The sequence below is a fragment of the Danaus plexippus genome, chromosome 31 (assembly GCF_018135715.1).
Source record: "Danaus plexippus chromosome 31, MEX_DaPlex, whole genome shotgun sequence".
Classification (NCBI taxonomy): domain Eukaryota; kingdom Metazoa; phylum Arthropoda; class Insecta; order Lepidoptera; family Nymphalidae; genus Danaus; species Danaus plexippus.
The window spans coordinates 2,491,078-2,503,452 of NC_083558.1; the positions used below are offsets into that span (position 1 = coordinate 2,491,078).

Here is a 12,375-nt window from a genome sequence, read left to right on the forward strand (position 1 = left end):
AACTTAGTAGCAATTACGCGCTTATATTGATTGTAAATATTTATTAACAGTAAACTTATTGTAAATTCTCTTATTAGTTAATAACTTGCTTATTCGTTGTTTCCGTAACAGTTTCTAAAACATGGTATTTTCTTTAAATAAGTCTCTTTCATTTTTACTGAATTTATCGATTTAAAATGTATCATATAACCTATATCACCTCTAATATAAAAAACATATGTAAAGTTCACTCCCATTCTCATTTATCTTTATATAAATTATCCATGTTATAATAAAACAGAATACAATTCAAGTATTCGACTAATTTTATCGATTTTTCTTAATTTCGATTATATATTTATATGGAATCAATGAAAGAAAATTCACACTATATATAACCTTTTTTGTATAGGACGGCCAATAAGGATTCATTAAAATAAGACAAAATATTATTAGAATTTTATTATAATCATTCTGTTCGCATCTTCTTGTTGGGTGACTCTCCGTTCTCTCTGTTCTCTCCCAGCTCTTTCTCTCTCATCAGTTTCCTAACTCTCTCTCTCTCCGGCGAGTAAGCCCACAGCAGCATATCCAGGTGTTCTGGAGTAGGCTTGTCTTCTTCATCGAAAAGTTTAACATCAGCGTACTGAGAATAAATTTAGTTAATACAATTATAAATTCCCCTTACCGTAATGAGACCTAATCTACTATTTTCTAATATTTTCGGATTGCTATGCGTTATTTTATTACTTTAACAACATAATGCCAAGTTGCGGTTACTTTGCGACCGTGATCGTAAAATCGAGATGATAATGTGTGTTCTGAGGTCTATAATCATGAATTAAACATGTATTTCCATATTAATATGTTATATCATCACCTTATCCTTCATTTCCGCCAGTACCCTGTTCCTGATGATGTCCCAGGTAATATCTTCCTCTCCTCGGACCGTTCTCAATCTCTTGTACTGTCCTTCCACCGACCTGTACGCCTCTATGAAGGCTCGCTGGAGAAATAATAATACTATGAGCGTTACTACGAACATCGCCTGGGCGATATCATTGTATGTATAAAATATCATATGAGTGAAGAGCTGACTCCGCGAGTACACCTGGACATGTGAACCAAAAGATTCCTGATACTACAAGGAATGTGACGTCATTGCTTTACTGACATCGCGACAGACGTGCAGTCTCAGGTACAGGTTGTGAGGTTTGATGTGTAACTCTTATTGTAATATACATATAAGGCGCTAAAACACCCTGTATAATTTGAGTTTAAAAAACTCACTACTAGTGTCGGACTCAATACTGACAGTTTTAGATATAGAATATACATATACTATGCTATATATATACATATACACACACACACACATATATATATAGACGGTGTACACTCGTGGTAGGCATGAAGACGGCCCATTTCGTGTCACTATTCTATATATATCATACCTGTTGCTCAGAGACTCGGTCTCCGGCCAGGTCTAGACTGGTCTCCACGAGTCCCAGACTGATGTACGTGTTGTTCTGCTTGCTGCGGTGCTCTCTTTCAAAGTCTTCAAGAAACTTCTCAAATATTTCAATAGAAGTCTTAATGTTGGCTAGCTTGGTCTCGTCCCTCGTGCCTGTAACAGAATCCGTCAACATACTGTATAAGATGGAAATTAACTAAACACGTAGTACGCTTCGCCGTTCGATGTATAGGAAACTTTAGCTATGATCGTAAAAACGTGCATCGTGGACGTAAATTTCAAACTACCCGCGTTTGACGTTGCTGACTTTTACTTAGTAAGTTATTTTCATAAGTTATTTTTATCATTTTATATACAGCGTGTTCTGACATTATCAAGTGAATCATTTTACTATGAATATTTGAAATTAATTATTCTATATACAGCGTGTTCTCACATGTGAGCACTCTCTTGGCGCTCCGTATGAGTCCCTTTATAGCCAGCTGTTGGTAGTCGGGGTCTCGACCTTCCAGCTGTTTGAGAGTGTTCTCAGCGGCTTCCTGGGGAAAGGTATACAATTTGACAAGTTACACATACAGTTACAGAGGTTCTAAGGAATATATTTGTGGTCCTAATTCCCAAAAAAGATCGACTTACTATTCCGAAACATACTCGACCGATAGCCGTAATAAATACGATATGTTAAATCTTTTTGTTAGTTTTACAAACGAGAACGAAGCGGTCCTTGCTTAACAACAGGTATTCTAGGCAAAATCCGCAGAAAGGGCTTTTAACATTTTTTTTATGCCTAGAACACAAGACTTTGTTGTGGGAGAGCTTAAAAGATGCTAGAACAAGCGGGAGGCAAATTAAAGTTTGTTGGAAAGACTTTGAGAAGTTTCGTGTCTGAGGTTATACAACATTTTTTGTCCGACTGCAACTCATCATTCCACGGATTCTCATCGCGGGTGCCGGGTCCATAATGCAGGGAGAGGAGCTTCAACAGTGCCTGGGACTTGTGACCCAGGTGTAGGTTTAATGGCTCCTATCTAACGCGCGTTAAACGCTTTATTATATCATTATAATGTTATATATATCTGATATTTGATCACCATGTTGGTCATATCCTGTTTTTCTTATGACCGTCTTTTTATGCCCCTATCACATCCCTTACCTTATCTTTGAACCCGAGCCCGGGGACGGTGTCCGCGGACTCTTTCTTTTCTTTTTCTTTCTTCTCTCCTTTCTTCTCCTTACTGCTATCCTCCATCTCTACGTCAGAGCTGGAATCCTGTAATGAAACTTCTTATACGACTTCCAGCAAGGTTGCGTTAGACGTCTAACGATCCTCCGAGGGAGAAAAGGAGACAGAGCGAGGTGGCAAGCGTGGCAATCAATTGTGACTTGTAAGCAATACTAATAAAGTTTATATTAAAGAAACAATGAAAATTCCTTAAAAATCAATGTCTAGCCCTTCCCCTTTTCATTTCAACATTGCGAAGTTTCACTTCCGCGCGGAGGGACTCAATTTTTTTTTATTTCGACTGGATAATGCTTGACGTCATAGGCGATGAACCCGCTATCTCAGTATCAGCCTATACGACCTTTTTTTCAAGACCTATTCTATCAATCTACTGACAATGAGAATAAAACATTTTCTTGTCTAACTTTTTTTTTCATTGAGAACATCAAGCATTGTCTTCTACCGGAAACGTTATTAACGATTTCTAAGCCAAGAAGATATTCGAAATAAAAATTCTGGCGACCAAAATGGAAGGTTTTTTTTTCACAATGCTGCATTAAAAATAGCAACTTCATAGTTTTGTTACTTTCTTTGCTCATTAAGTATATTTTTCTATTGACGGCAACCAAAAAAATAATGTTAGGTGGAGTTGATATAGATTATAATGAAAACTCTCAGCTGGATTACAGCTGGAGTCTTGGTATTCTCCAGCTGTACCTTCTCTTCGCTTCTCTTTCTCTTCTTATCTTCCTTCTCCTCCTTCCCCGGCTTGTTCAGCTCCAGCTCGGCCAGCCAATCTTCGAACACCTTCATCGCCTCCTTAATATTTTTTATTTTGTCTTCCGCTTTCGTCACTAGTAACAATAATATATATGTATACAGTTAGTTTAAGTTATTTTCAAATATTATGCACATATTAGAAATAAAATGATTAGGCCGTCATATGCACGTTGTAACAAAAATAAGGTCTAAATAGGTAAAATGAGAATCAATTTCCCAGGAATCAGAACTACCTCAGATTCCGTGGACCTTGTGCTGGATATTGGCGTGAAGACTTAAGTTACTTTAATACTATTACAACATCCAAGAAAAGCAAGAACAGTGACATTATTATTTCGTAGATTTAAACTCTTTTTTCTCAATTAACAAAACCGTGGAATAAACAAATTTCGTTAAGTACAATTCCTTATACGCACGCGACAACACTCGCTTGGCTCTGCCCAGCAGCCCGCGGACCGTGAGCCGTCTGTAGTTGGGCTCGTGCGCCTCCAACAACCTCAGCGTCTCCTCGGCCTTGGCTCTATCCTTGAAGCCGAAGCCAGTGTCTTCCTTTTCATCTTTACCCATCCTGATGCAAAAAAATACTCACTATAAAAAAAATCCCAGTTATACATACCTTAGATACTGATGAGTTAAAATCTCTGACAACAAGTTTGAGATATATAACATTCTCACATTAAACAAATCACAAGTAAATATCAATAAAATAATATTAGGTCGTTTGATTCGTAATATTTAATTACGTTAAGAACAAATTTCACATCATCCAGACTTTGGATATTCCAGCTGCGATCCTAATTTAGGTCTACATGTGACCTCGTGTCCTAGTGACGTCATCAATAAAAAAACTGTGAGTTTCGCGTGCTTCACGCCGAAGCCGACCAGCAGAACGGCTAGTACAGTCTTGCGTAGAAAGAGTACATACGAAGCATTTTCAGTATTTGAAGTGAAAATTCTTAAATTAAAAGTTTTACGCTAAGGGAGGGAGAAGGATAGATATACAAATGTAGAAAGTGTGAGAGAGAAAGAGAGTCGGTAGATTCCAAGCACATGCTCACTATATACTTCCTGTGCAGTGCTGTAAACACGAAACAGTGTGAGCTTCGTTACATTGGCTGAAATACGTACTTACTTATTGGTCTATATTAATTTATTTATAATATTTATAATTTTTTAACTTCGATTTGAAACACATATAATTTAATAAGGCAGTATTTTATTTTCAAATTTAGTGGATAAGATTTATTTATAGCAATGAACTTTGACATCTTCCGAGCGTAGGGACTCCACGCACTATTTACTTTGTCAATAGCCTACGTATATAATGTAACATTTATTAGTGAAACACTGCTAACTCTCCTTATCGAGTGTGACGACGCAAAACTGAGACTAAGAATACAGTTATGCTTTAAGTGAAATGTTCAGAACAGAATTAAATTTTAATGGACAATAGTAAAGTAAGCTGTATGACGATTTATGTATAAAATAGCTAAGGTTCAAAAGACGAGGCGGCAAAATATTATCATTCAAGCTATGTCTTCATAATTAAAGATATCAAGTAAGTTCAAATGCCAACATTATGATATGTTAAATGTAAAACGTAAGTGACGTAATGAAAATCCTGTTAGGTAAAAAAATAAACATGGCCACCAACCTAAAAGATAAAAAATAACTGATAATTCGTCAACAATTTCTTTATAAAAACTATTTCTCAATATTTATTATAAGTAATTTTTAATATTTACGAAATATTCCTGTTACGAATAATTCCATTTTCCGAAAAACAAACAGTTTACAGATAAAATTAAATTAAAAACAGATAAATGTATTTTTTATACAATAACCGTTACTTCATTTACATCGAACGTCACATACGAGAGCTGGTTTTGTATACGACAAAGATAAACGTACAATTATCTTGTATATTTACCTAACGAAATCTTCAAGGTGAACATTTCAAAGTTAACATAATTTACACTTATGTATATATAAAAAAAATAATATTGGCTGTTATTTAATTTTTTATTTATCTGTGCTGACAATCACGACAGGTAAGACAGGTGACGTTAGTAGGTTATTTTTTATTTTTTTTAATAATATCCGTGCAAACATTTCGAAGTCAGCCATAAACACGTACATATAGAAATAGTTTATACAGATGTCTGTCGATAAGAAACAATGATCATTTATAACGAATGTATGGTATGTCAAACTATGTAAAATTTTAATCGAACAATGATGCGCATTGATCGGGAACGTTAAGTTGGACGTGTGAATTACGTATATAAATTTAGTTTCATAATTTTACCAACAATCATTCACTGTACATGCTTTCATCGAGTAGGTCGTATATATATTATAAGATTAATTTTAAATAACATTAGTTTAAACTTCAAAGTAATCTTTGGTATTCCTTCGGCCTTCCGCCTTTAGCTAATGTAACGAGTCGTCACGGTGTGATGTTTGAAAGTTTGTTTATCAACAACTGAACGATTCTGTTTTTACTTTAAAGTAATCACGTGAAATTATCATTAAAATAGATTTCGCTGAATTAATTTCTTGTTTAATAGCTATCATACTGTACCGTTCAGCCATTCAATTGTACTTGAGACTCAAATAATATAAATGTTTACGAAAATTATTATAGTGATGTATATTTTTATTTATTTTATGTAATACTCAGTCGTTATTGTATTTTTAATATCAGGCAATAGCAATGGATGTCTCACACTCTACTCTATTTACGTCGTATTAAGAACATACATTAAAATTGTCCAGAAAAAAAGGAGGGCAGAGTAAAAATATATATAATTTATTGCACAAAATCAACAGTATACATGCAAGTAATTTAAATAGTATTTTCTATATAATTTAACTATACACTTCAAGTATGGATAAGTATAAGAGTGTTACTTACCTGAATTTTGTAATAATTAAACACTACTAAGGATCAAAGAGCTCTATCTATATAGATCTATAGTTTTTTGCAGGTGCACTTGTCGGCGGCCGATCTTTGACTATTTGGTATATTTTATTCAAATAGTGAAGTCATACGGCGGGAATACTATACGATACACGAACTAAATTTAAATGGTGTTTCAATCACATACAAATATATTACATTAAACAACCTATTACAATTGGTCGGCTTATATTTATAAACGACAAATCGACAAAAATAAAGCGGTGACGTCATTTTATTTGCCTTGAACATTTCCAAGGTTCGTATATTTCTTGAGAATGACATCACACAGCTATGAAATTCGTGAATGCATATTTGCATATCTTAGTTACTAAGTAGATTGTATACAGTACAATGACTAGTAGTTTAACTATTGAATTTAAATAAATTAATGATATTTTTATCTTTTATAAAAGATATAATTCTCATCACTTATATTTATGAAAGTAAGTTCAAGAGTTGTGTTTTACAAAAAAAAGATAAAATACTTTTCTTTTAAACTTTGGTGAGTAATAAAAAGTTTCTAGAAACATTAGTTATCTATATTTCGCTGACAATTCCTGTCGAAGATTTGACGTTACGGTGACATTATCTTAACAACATTACTTTAAAAGCCGAAAGCATCGTGCTTATAAGTAATAACAGATTGTATTATATTAATTAATATATAATGTGTGAAGAACAGAAACCTCTGTTCAGAGACCTCGCAGGTGATGATCCGGAACCCGAGGTGACGGAGATCGAGTCGCTCTGTCTGAATTGCCACGAAAATGTATGTATAAGGAGTTTTCTAGAATATGCTTGTGCATTTATAAGAAAAACTAAATTAATTTTTACACATTGAGAAAACAAAATAAAATTCTTATCATTAATTACGTATATTAATATTTGTTAAAACGTGAATGTGTATAACCTTTGATGGACAAAATGTTCGTGAATTTGAAGTGAAATAAATAATAGTTTGTGACAAGAATAAAAGAAAATTACCTTTTCAACAGAATCCCTTATTTTAAAATATTCCGGCATAACGTTCTCAAATAAAAACCCATAGTAATAAATTAGACATTTGAAGTAACAACATCGACGTAAAAAGAAGTTATAAAAATACTGCTAAAAGCCATCATTATGCGATTATTTAATAATTGAATAATAAAAAATAAGCTCAGCTTTACCTTACTACGTGTTTGCAGTAACAAACTCAATACAGATAGTTTAGTTTATTCTTAAATATTTTGATATGATAGCATCAACAAATTAAGTATATGAATGAAATACTGTAAACTGTCAGTGTTCAGTGTGATTCAAACTTATGGTAAGCTGATAAACACGAGTACTTCTCACTATGTGTGTATGTTTGTGTATTTAATCCATTGTCTTACTATCCGTAGGGCATGACTCGTCTTCTGTTAACTCGAATCCCGCACTACAAGAATGTCGTTATAATGTCCTTCAACTGTGAGCACTGCGGCTTTGAGAACAACGAGATACAACCAGGGGGAGCGTACGCCGAGTTAGGAGTGCGGTGAGTGAGGATTCATAAAAAATTAAGTGATTTATTTAGTTTGAGCTTTGGTTAGTTAGGAGTTGACTACTTCGAAGGCAGCCCTAGTAGGTTCTTTTCAAATTTGGTTAGGTAGAGAGAGGAGCTTGGACGGTGGAGGTGAGCGTTAGATAGGAGCCCTTAAGCCTACACCTGGGTTGCGAGTCCCAGGCACTGTTGAAGCTCCTCTCCCTGCAACGGATCCGCCACCATTGAATGACCATTGAACACTAAGTAGCTTCGTCTCCGTAATATAAACTAGCAGTAGTTAGTTGTGAGCTTAAGGAGTAAAAACATGTTCTTCTGTCAGATTAAATACAGCATATCGTTTATTAGTAAGCTTATATTGATACTGTGACATGCAAACATGTAATGAAGAAAGAATAACCGTGACTTTAGTGACAATACATGTGGTAAGGATACAGAAGAATCAGCTAACCTAGATTCTAAATTCAATTCTATTCTGTCTAGATTCTAGATTGATTTGTTCCTATATATAGGTTGTTCTGAGAGGGAGGGACGACATATATAATATATAACTTGTGTTTGCTTATACATATATTCTATACAACACTATATAGGATTTCATTCAGGCACTTTTGTGACCGAATGTACGTTTATGAGAGAAGTCTTTGTGGTAATATTAGGGGTTAGGTTAGGTTAAAGGTTTCCAAAGTTGTTTTGTCTCCTGCCCATTTTATTTTCAATAAATATTTTTTTATAGCCCCGTTAGTTTTACAACTGAAGATCACTATAACTAATGCTAGCTAAATAAAATTCCGAATCAACCTTAGCCTCTATGGAATGCCTTAAATTTTTGTTCTGGTTATCTTGCTGACCGCTTTAGGTTTGCGGCGCGCACAATAGGGAGTTATTAACACTTTGGGAATCGCTGAACCAGTATATGACGACTTTTTATAACGAAAAGATATCTTCAAAGAGTCATTTAATTATATATATATATACATATACATATGTAAAAATTTTCAGTTGGAAGCTGAACATTCAAGAGTCTCGTGACCTGAATCGTCAAGTGGTGAAGAGTGACCATACAGCCGTCATCATACCGGAGTTGGACTTTGAAATACCGGCCCTGAGTCAGAAGGGAGGTGAGATAATATATATATATATATATATGATAAATACAGACTATATATGGGAATATTTTAGCCACATTTAGTATTTTATAGTTGTAAATGTCATTATATATATATATATATATATATATATATATATATATATATATATATATATATATATATATATATATAATAACATAGATGTTAAATGTCACCAGAGGTCACAACAGTGGAGGGTATCATATCAAGGGCCATCACAGGCCTAACACAGGACCAGGCCGTTAGAAGACAACAGCATCCAGAACATGCGGAGCAAATAGATCAGTTCGTCGCCAAGCTGGAGGAACTTAGAAGTCTGCAAAAGACCTGGACCCTCATCATAGAAGATATAACCGGTGAGAAGAAAATTACATGAATATAGAGGACCATTATAGTGTTACTGTCACTAGCTTTTCCTCGCGGCTTTGGCTGTGAAAATATATCTATTGACCTTAGCTCAGTCTCACTTAGCTCCATACTAAATATCATTTAAAACTGCCAAGGAGGTTATATTTTATTAGGTAACATACAGATAGATGTACCTACTTTTTCGTACATAAAAAATTAACTAGAAAATTATCAAATCTTCCATTATCTGGATAATACTGACATACGAACATACAAATACATTTTTTTTATACAGAACCGCTTTTTTTTAAGGTAGGTTAAGGTTTCACTAATATATTTTGTTCCAGGGAACTGTTTCGTAGAGAACCCAGAGGCTCCTAAAAAGGATCCGGGCTGTGTCAGGACGGACTTCAAGAGGAGTAAAGAGGATGATATCAAACTGGGAATATACACGGAGGTATGACGCCATAGTTCAGTGGTTGTAGAGGCGGTGAACACTGAGGTCGCGGGTTCGAATCAAAAAAATGTATATTATAAAATATTAGGGAAAATAGTTTTTAATGTAATAAATAACAGGGATACTTTAATTCATATATTTTAAAGCATGTAATGTATATGTTACCTGTGTCTAGGGCTCGCAAGCCCTCGCCGGAGCCCTAACGTCGGAGGAGCCCTCGGTGGCTAGCTACGACCAGCTCGCATCGGACGAAGTGCTGCAGTTCAGGACCAACTGCCCTGAATGTAACGCACCAGCCGACACCAACATGAAGATCACTAGTGAGTAGATATGGAAGATAATATATTATAGCTAGAGCCTAGCTGTGGGCTGTTACAGCAGCACTGACATGGGCTGGCTAGACCGGGGAAGTACCGTCACAGAAGATCGGCGCCAAATAAACTAATGGCTGCGTTTCGTCTGATGAGTGAGAGACGGTTGCTCTGTCTCTTTCCCACTCTTTCCTCTCTCTCTTCCACAATGAAGGTCGGCGACGCGTCCGCAAAACTATTCTGCGGATATCCATGGACGATGGTGGCTACCTGTCATCAAGTAGACCTTCTACTCGTTTACTGACGTTGACATTATATATATATATATATACATGTCTGTTTGCTTGTAATAAGTTCAAAATCTGATTAATATTTTGAGTTTAAGTCTGGGTCTAGTAAAAGACGGATTTAATTTTTATTAAATAAGTCACTATATTGTTTATTTGTTTTTGTATGTATGTGACGTTTTAATTACGTTAAATATTTTCAGAGATTCCGCACTTCAAGGAAGTTGTGATAATGGCGACTGTCTGTGACGCGTGCGGGCATCGGACCAATGAGGTGTGTTATATTTCTAGAACTATATTGGATGTTTAGCGACAACGAAACGAGATAAACTATGTCAACAGATACCCACACACAGCTATAACTACAAGTATCACTAACCATTGTTTACATTTAATATCTTGTTTCGTTGAAATGAATTTTATTTGATATATGAAATGATAATACAACTATCTGATAAGAATTTTGTTAGTTAACAACATATACATTTGTCCAATTTCTGATATGTTTTTGAGAAGTTTGCATCATTGAGGTTGTCGTGAAAAAGTTTTATAAAATAAAATAAACAATCATTTATACAGGTGAAGTCAGGTGGTGGAGTTGAAGAGAAAGGCGTCAAGTTTGAAGTAAAGATCAGGAACAGGGAAGATTTCACCAGAGATATATTAAAGGTATAAACATATATATATATATATATATATATATATATATATATATATTACTAAGGCACTGTTTAACCAACTGCGGATAAGAGGATCCTGATCTATAATTTGTCTATAAGTAGAAGATGTTTCTCTCACTGTAATTTTGTCAGAAACTCCTAAACTCTTTGTTTTGTAAATATGTATATATAAAAATGTTCTCAATCAATATTTAATCCTAGTGTATGTGATAGTATCACAATGTTATTATGTGTCATCCAGTCGGAGACATGTAACATGGGAATCCCCGAGCTGGAGTTGGAGGTGGGGGGCGCGGCCCTGGGAGGGCGCTTCACGACGGTGGAGGGAGTCCTGACTGCGGTTAAGGACCAGATGAGGGAGGGGGTCGGGCTGGGGGACGCGGGGGGAGAGGCCAGAGAGAAAGTTGAGAGGTAATATATATATATACATATCTCCTGGACATATTATGATAATATTTGTTAGAATGTATGTATGTCTGTATGTGTTGTTCTCATACAAAATCTCCTGAAATGTTTACTATAATAAACATGGTAAACTTAATCTAAAACTTAGATAGTTGGTTGTCTCGGAAGCAACTGCTGGGGCCACATCCATTACACGCTATGATAGATGGGAAGTATTCTGTGAAAGACCCACTCTGTTCAATGACTATAGGAAATTTAAGTCAATGATATTCCGGACATCTGGATTTGAGATACTAAATTTCCAGGTCATCAAATCATATCTATTATAATCCTGTGTTCCAGATGTATATCCAGCATAGACGAAATCTTAGAGGGCAAATCCACAGCCACATTGATCTTGGACGACCCCGCTGGGAATTCATACGTACAGAACCTTAGCGATGACCCCACAGTGTTTGATGATGGTAGGTGATACAGACGATGAAAAACTCAAACATTTACTACATAATATATAACATTATGATATTATAAATATAAATAGTAATGTCAAATGTAATTAAATCTGGTCAAATGTTTTCAAATCTATTCAAATGTAATCAAATCTGATATATTTTGTTTCATTCAGGTCTCAAAGTAGTTCATTACGAGCGTTCCTATGAACAAAACGACGAGTTGGGATTGAATGATATGAAGACAGAAGGTTACGCAGAGAGTTGACAATGAAACACCTATATATATATATTTTTTTATACATGTTGTTTTTCTTGTATCTGTATATAGATTAAAATGATTTTCTATAATACAACGGTGTT

General features: G+C 34.9%; 2 protein-coding genes across 3 annotated transcripts; one reads left to right on the forward strand and one right to left on the reverse strand.

The window, feature by feature from the left end:
• Positions 1-426: 426 nt before the first annotated feature.
• LOC116778514 (splicing regulatory glutamine/lysine-rich protein 1) lies at positions 427-6,532 on the reverse strand. Its single transcript, XM_061525723.1, has 8 exons — positions 6,373-6,532; positions 3,872-4,023; positions 3,393-3,529; positions 2,607-2,723; positions 1,890-1,992; positions 1,434-1,606; positions 860-985; positions 427-625 (listed from the first exon to the last, which is right to left on the reverse strand). The coding sequence occupies exons 2-8, from the start codon at positions 4,020-4,022 to the stop codon at positions 449-451; spliced, it is 984 nt and encodes a 327-aa protein (XP_061381707.1). The 5' UTR covers position 4,023; positions 6,373-6,532; the 3' UTR covers positions 427-448.
• A 455-nt stretch (positions 6,533-6,987) lies between these two features.
• On the forward strand, positions 6,988-12,368 carry LOC116778555 (zinc finger protein ZPR1). Of its 2 annotated transcripts, none has more exons than XM_061525718.1 (11): positions 6,988-7,189; positions 7,806-7,939; positions 8,948-9,066; positions 9,255-9,431; positions 9,771-9,880; positions 10,056-10,200; positions 10,682-10,752; positions 11,058-11,147; positions 11,400-11,569; positions 11,906-12,027; positions 12,189-12,368. In XM_061525718.1, exons 1-11 carry the CDS (start codon positions 7,088-7,090, stop codon positions 12,278-12,280), a joined length of 1,332 nt encoding a protein of 443 aa, XP_061381702.1. In that variant the 5' UTR covers positions 6,988-7,087; the 3' UTR covers positions 12,281-12,368. The 2 variants fall into 2 exon arrangements, with proteins under 2 accessions (XP_061381702.1, XP_061381703.1); XM_061525719.1 differs by lacking the exon at positions 6,988-7,189 and adding an exon at positions 7,580-7,729.
• Positions 12,369-12,375: the final 7 nt, after the last annotated feature.

What these genes read in the sequence shown, in the direction of transcription:
- LOC116778514 (XM_061525723.1), bottom strand. Translation starts at nt 4,022, where the DNA reads ATGGGTAAAGATGAAAAGGAAGACACTGGCTTCGGCTTCAAGGATAGA. An exon ending in AGCCAAGCGAGTGTTGTCGC is followed by an intron (nt 3,530 to 3,871) that starts GTGCGTATAAGG and finishes TATTGTTACTAG; the next exon opens with TGACGAAAGCGGAAGACAAA. An exon ending in CGCCAAGAGAGTGCTCACAT is followed by an intron (nt 1,607 to 1,889) that starts GTGAGAACACGC and finishes ATTCTGTTACAG; the next exon opens with GCACGAGGGACGAGACCAAG.
- LOC116778555 (XM_061525718.1), top strand. Translation starts at nt 7,088, where the DNA reads ATGTGTGAAGAACAGAAACCTCTGTTCAGAGACCTCGCAGGTGATGAT. An exon ending in CATCATAGAAGATATAACCG is followed by an intron (nt 9,432 to 9,770) that starts GTGAGAAGAAAA and finishes ATTTTGTTCCAG; the next exon opens with GGAACTGTTTCGTAGAGAAC. An exon ending in GCGGGCATCGGACCAATGAG is followed by an intron (nt 10,753 to 11,057) that starts GTGTGTTATATT and finishes TCATTTATACAG; the next exon opens with GTGAAGTCAGGTGGTGGAGT.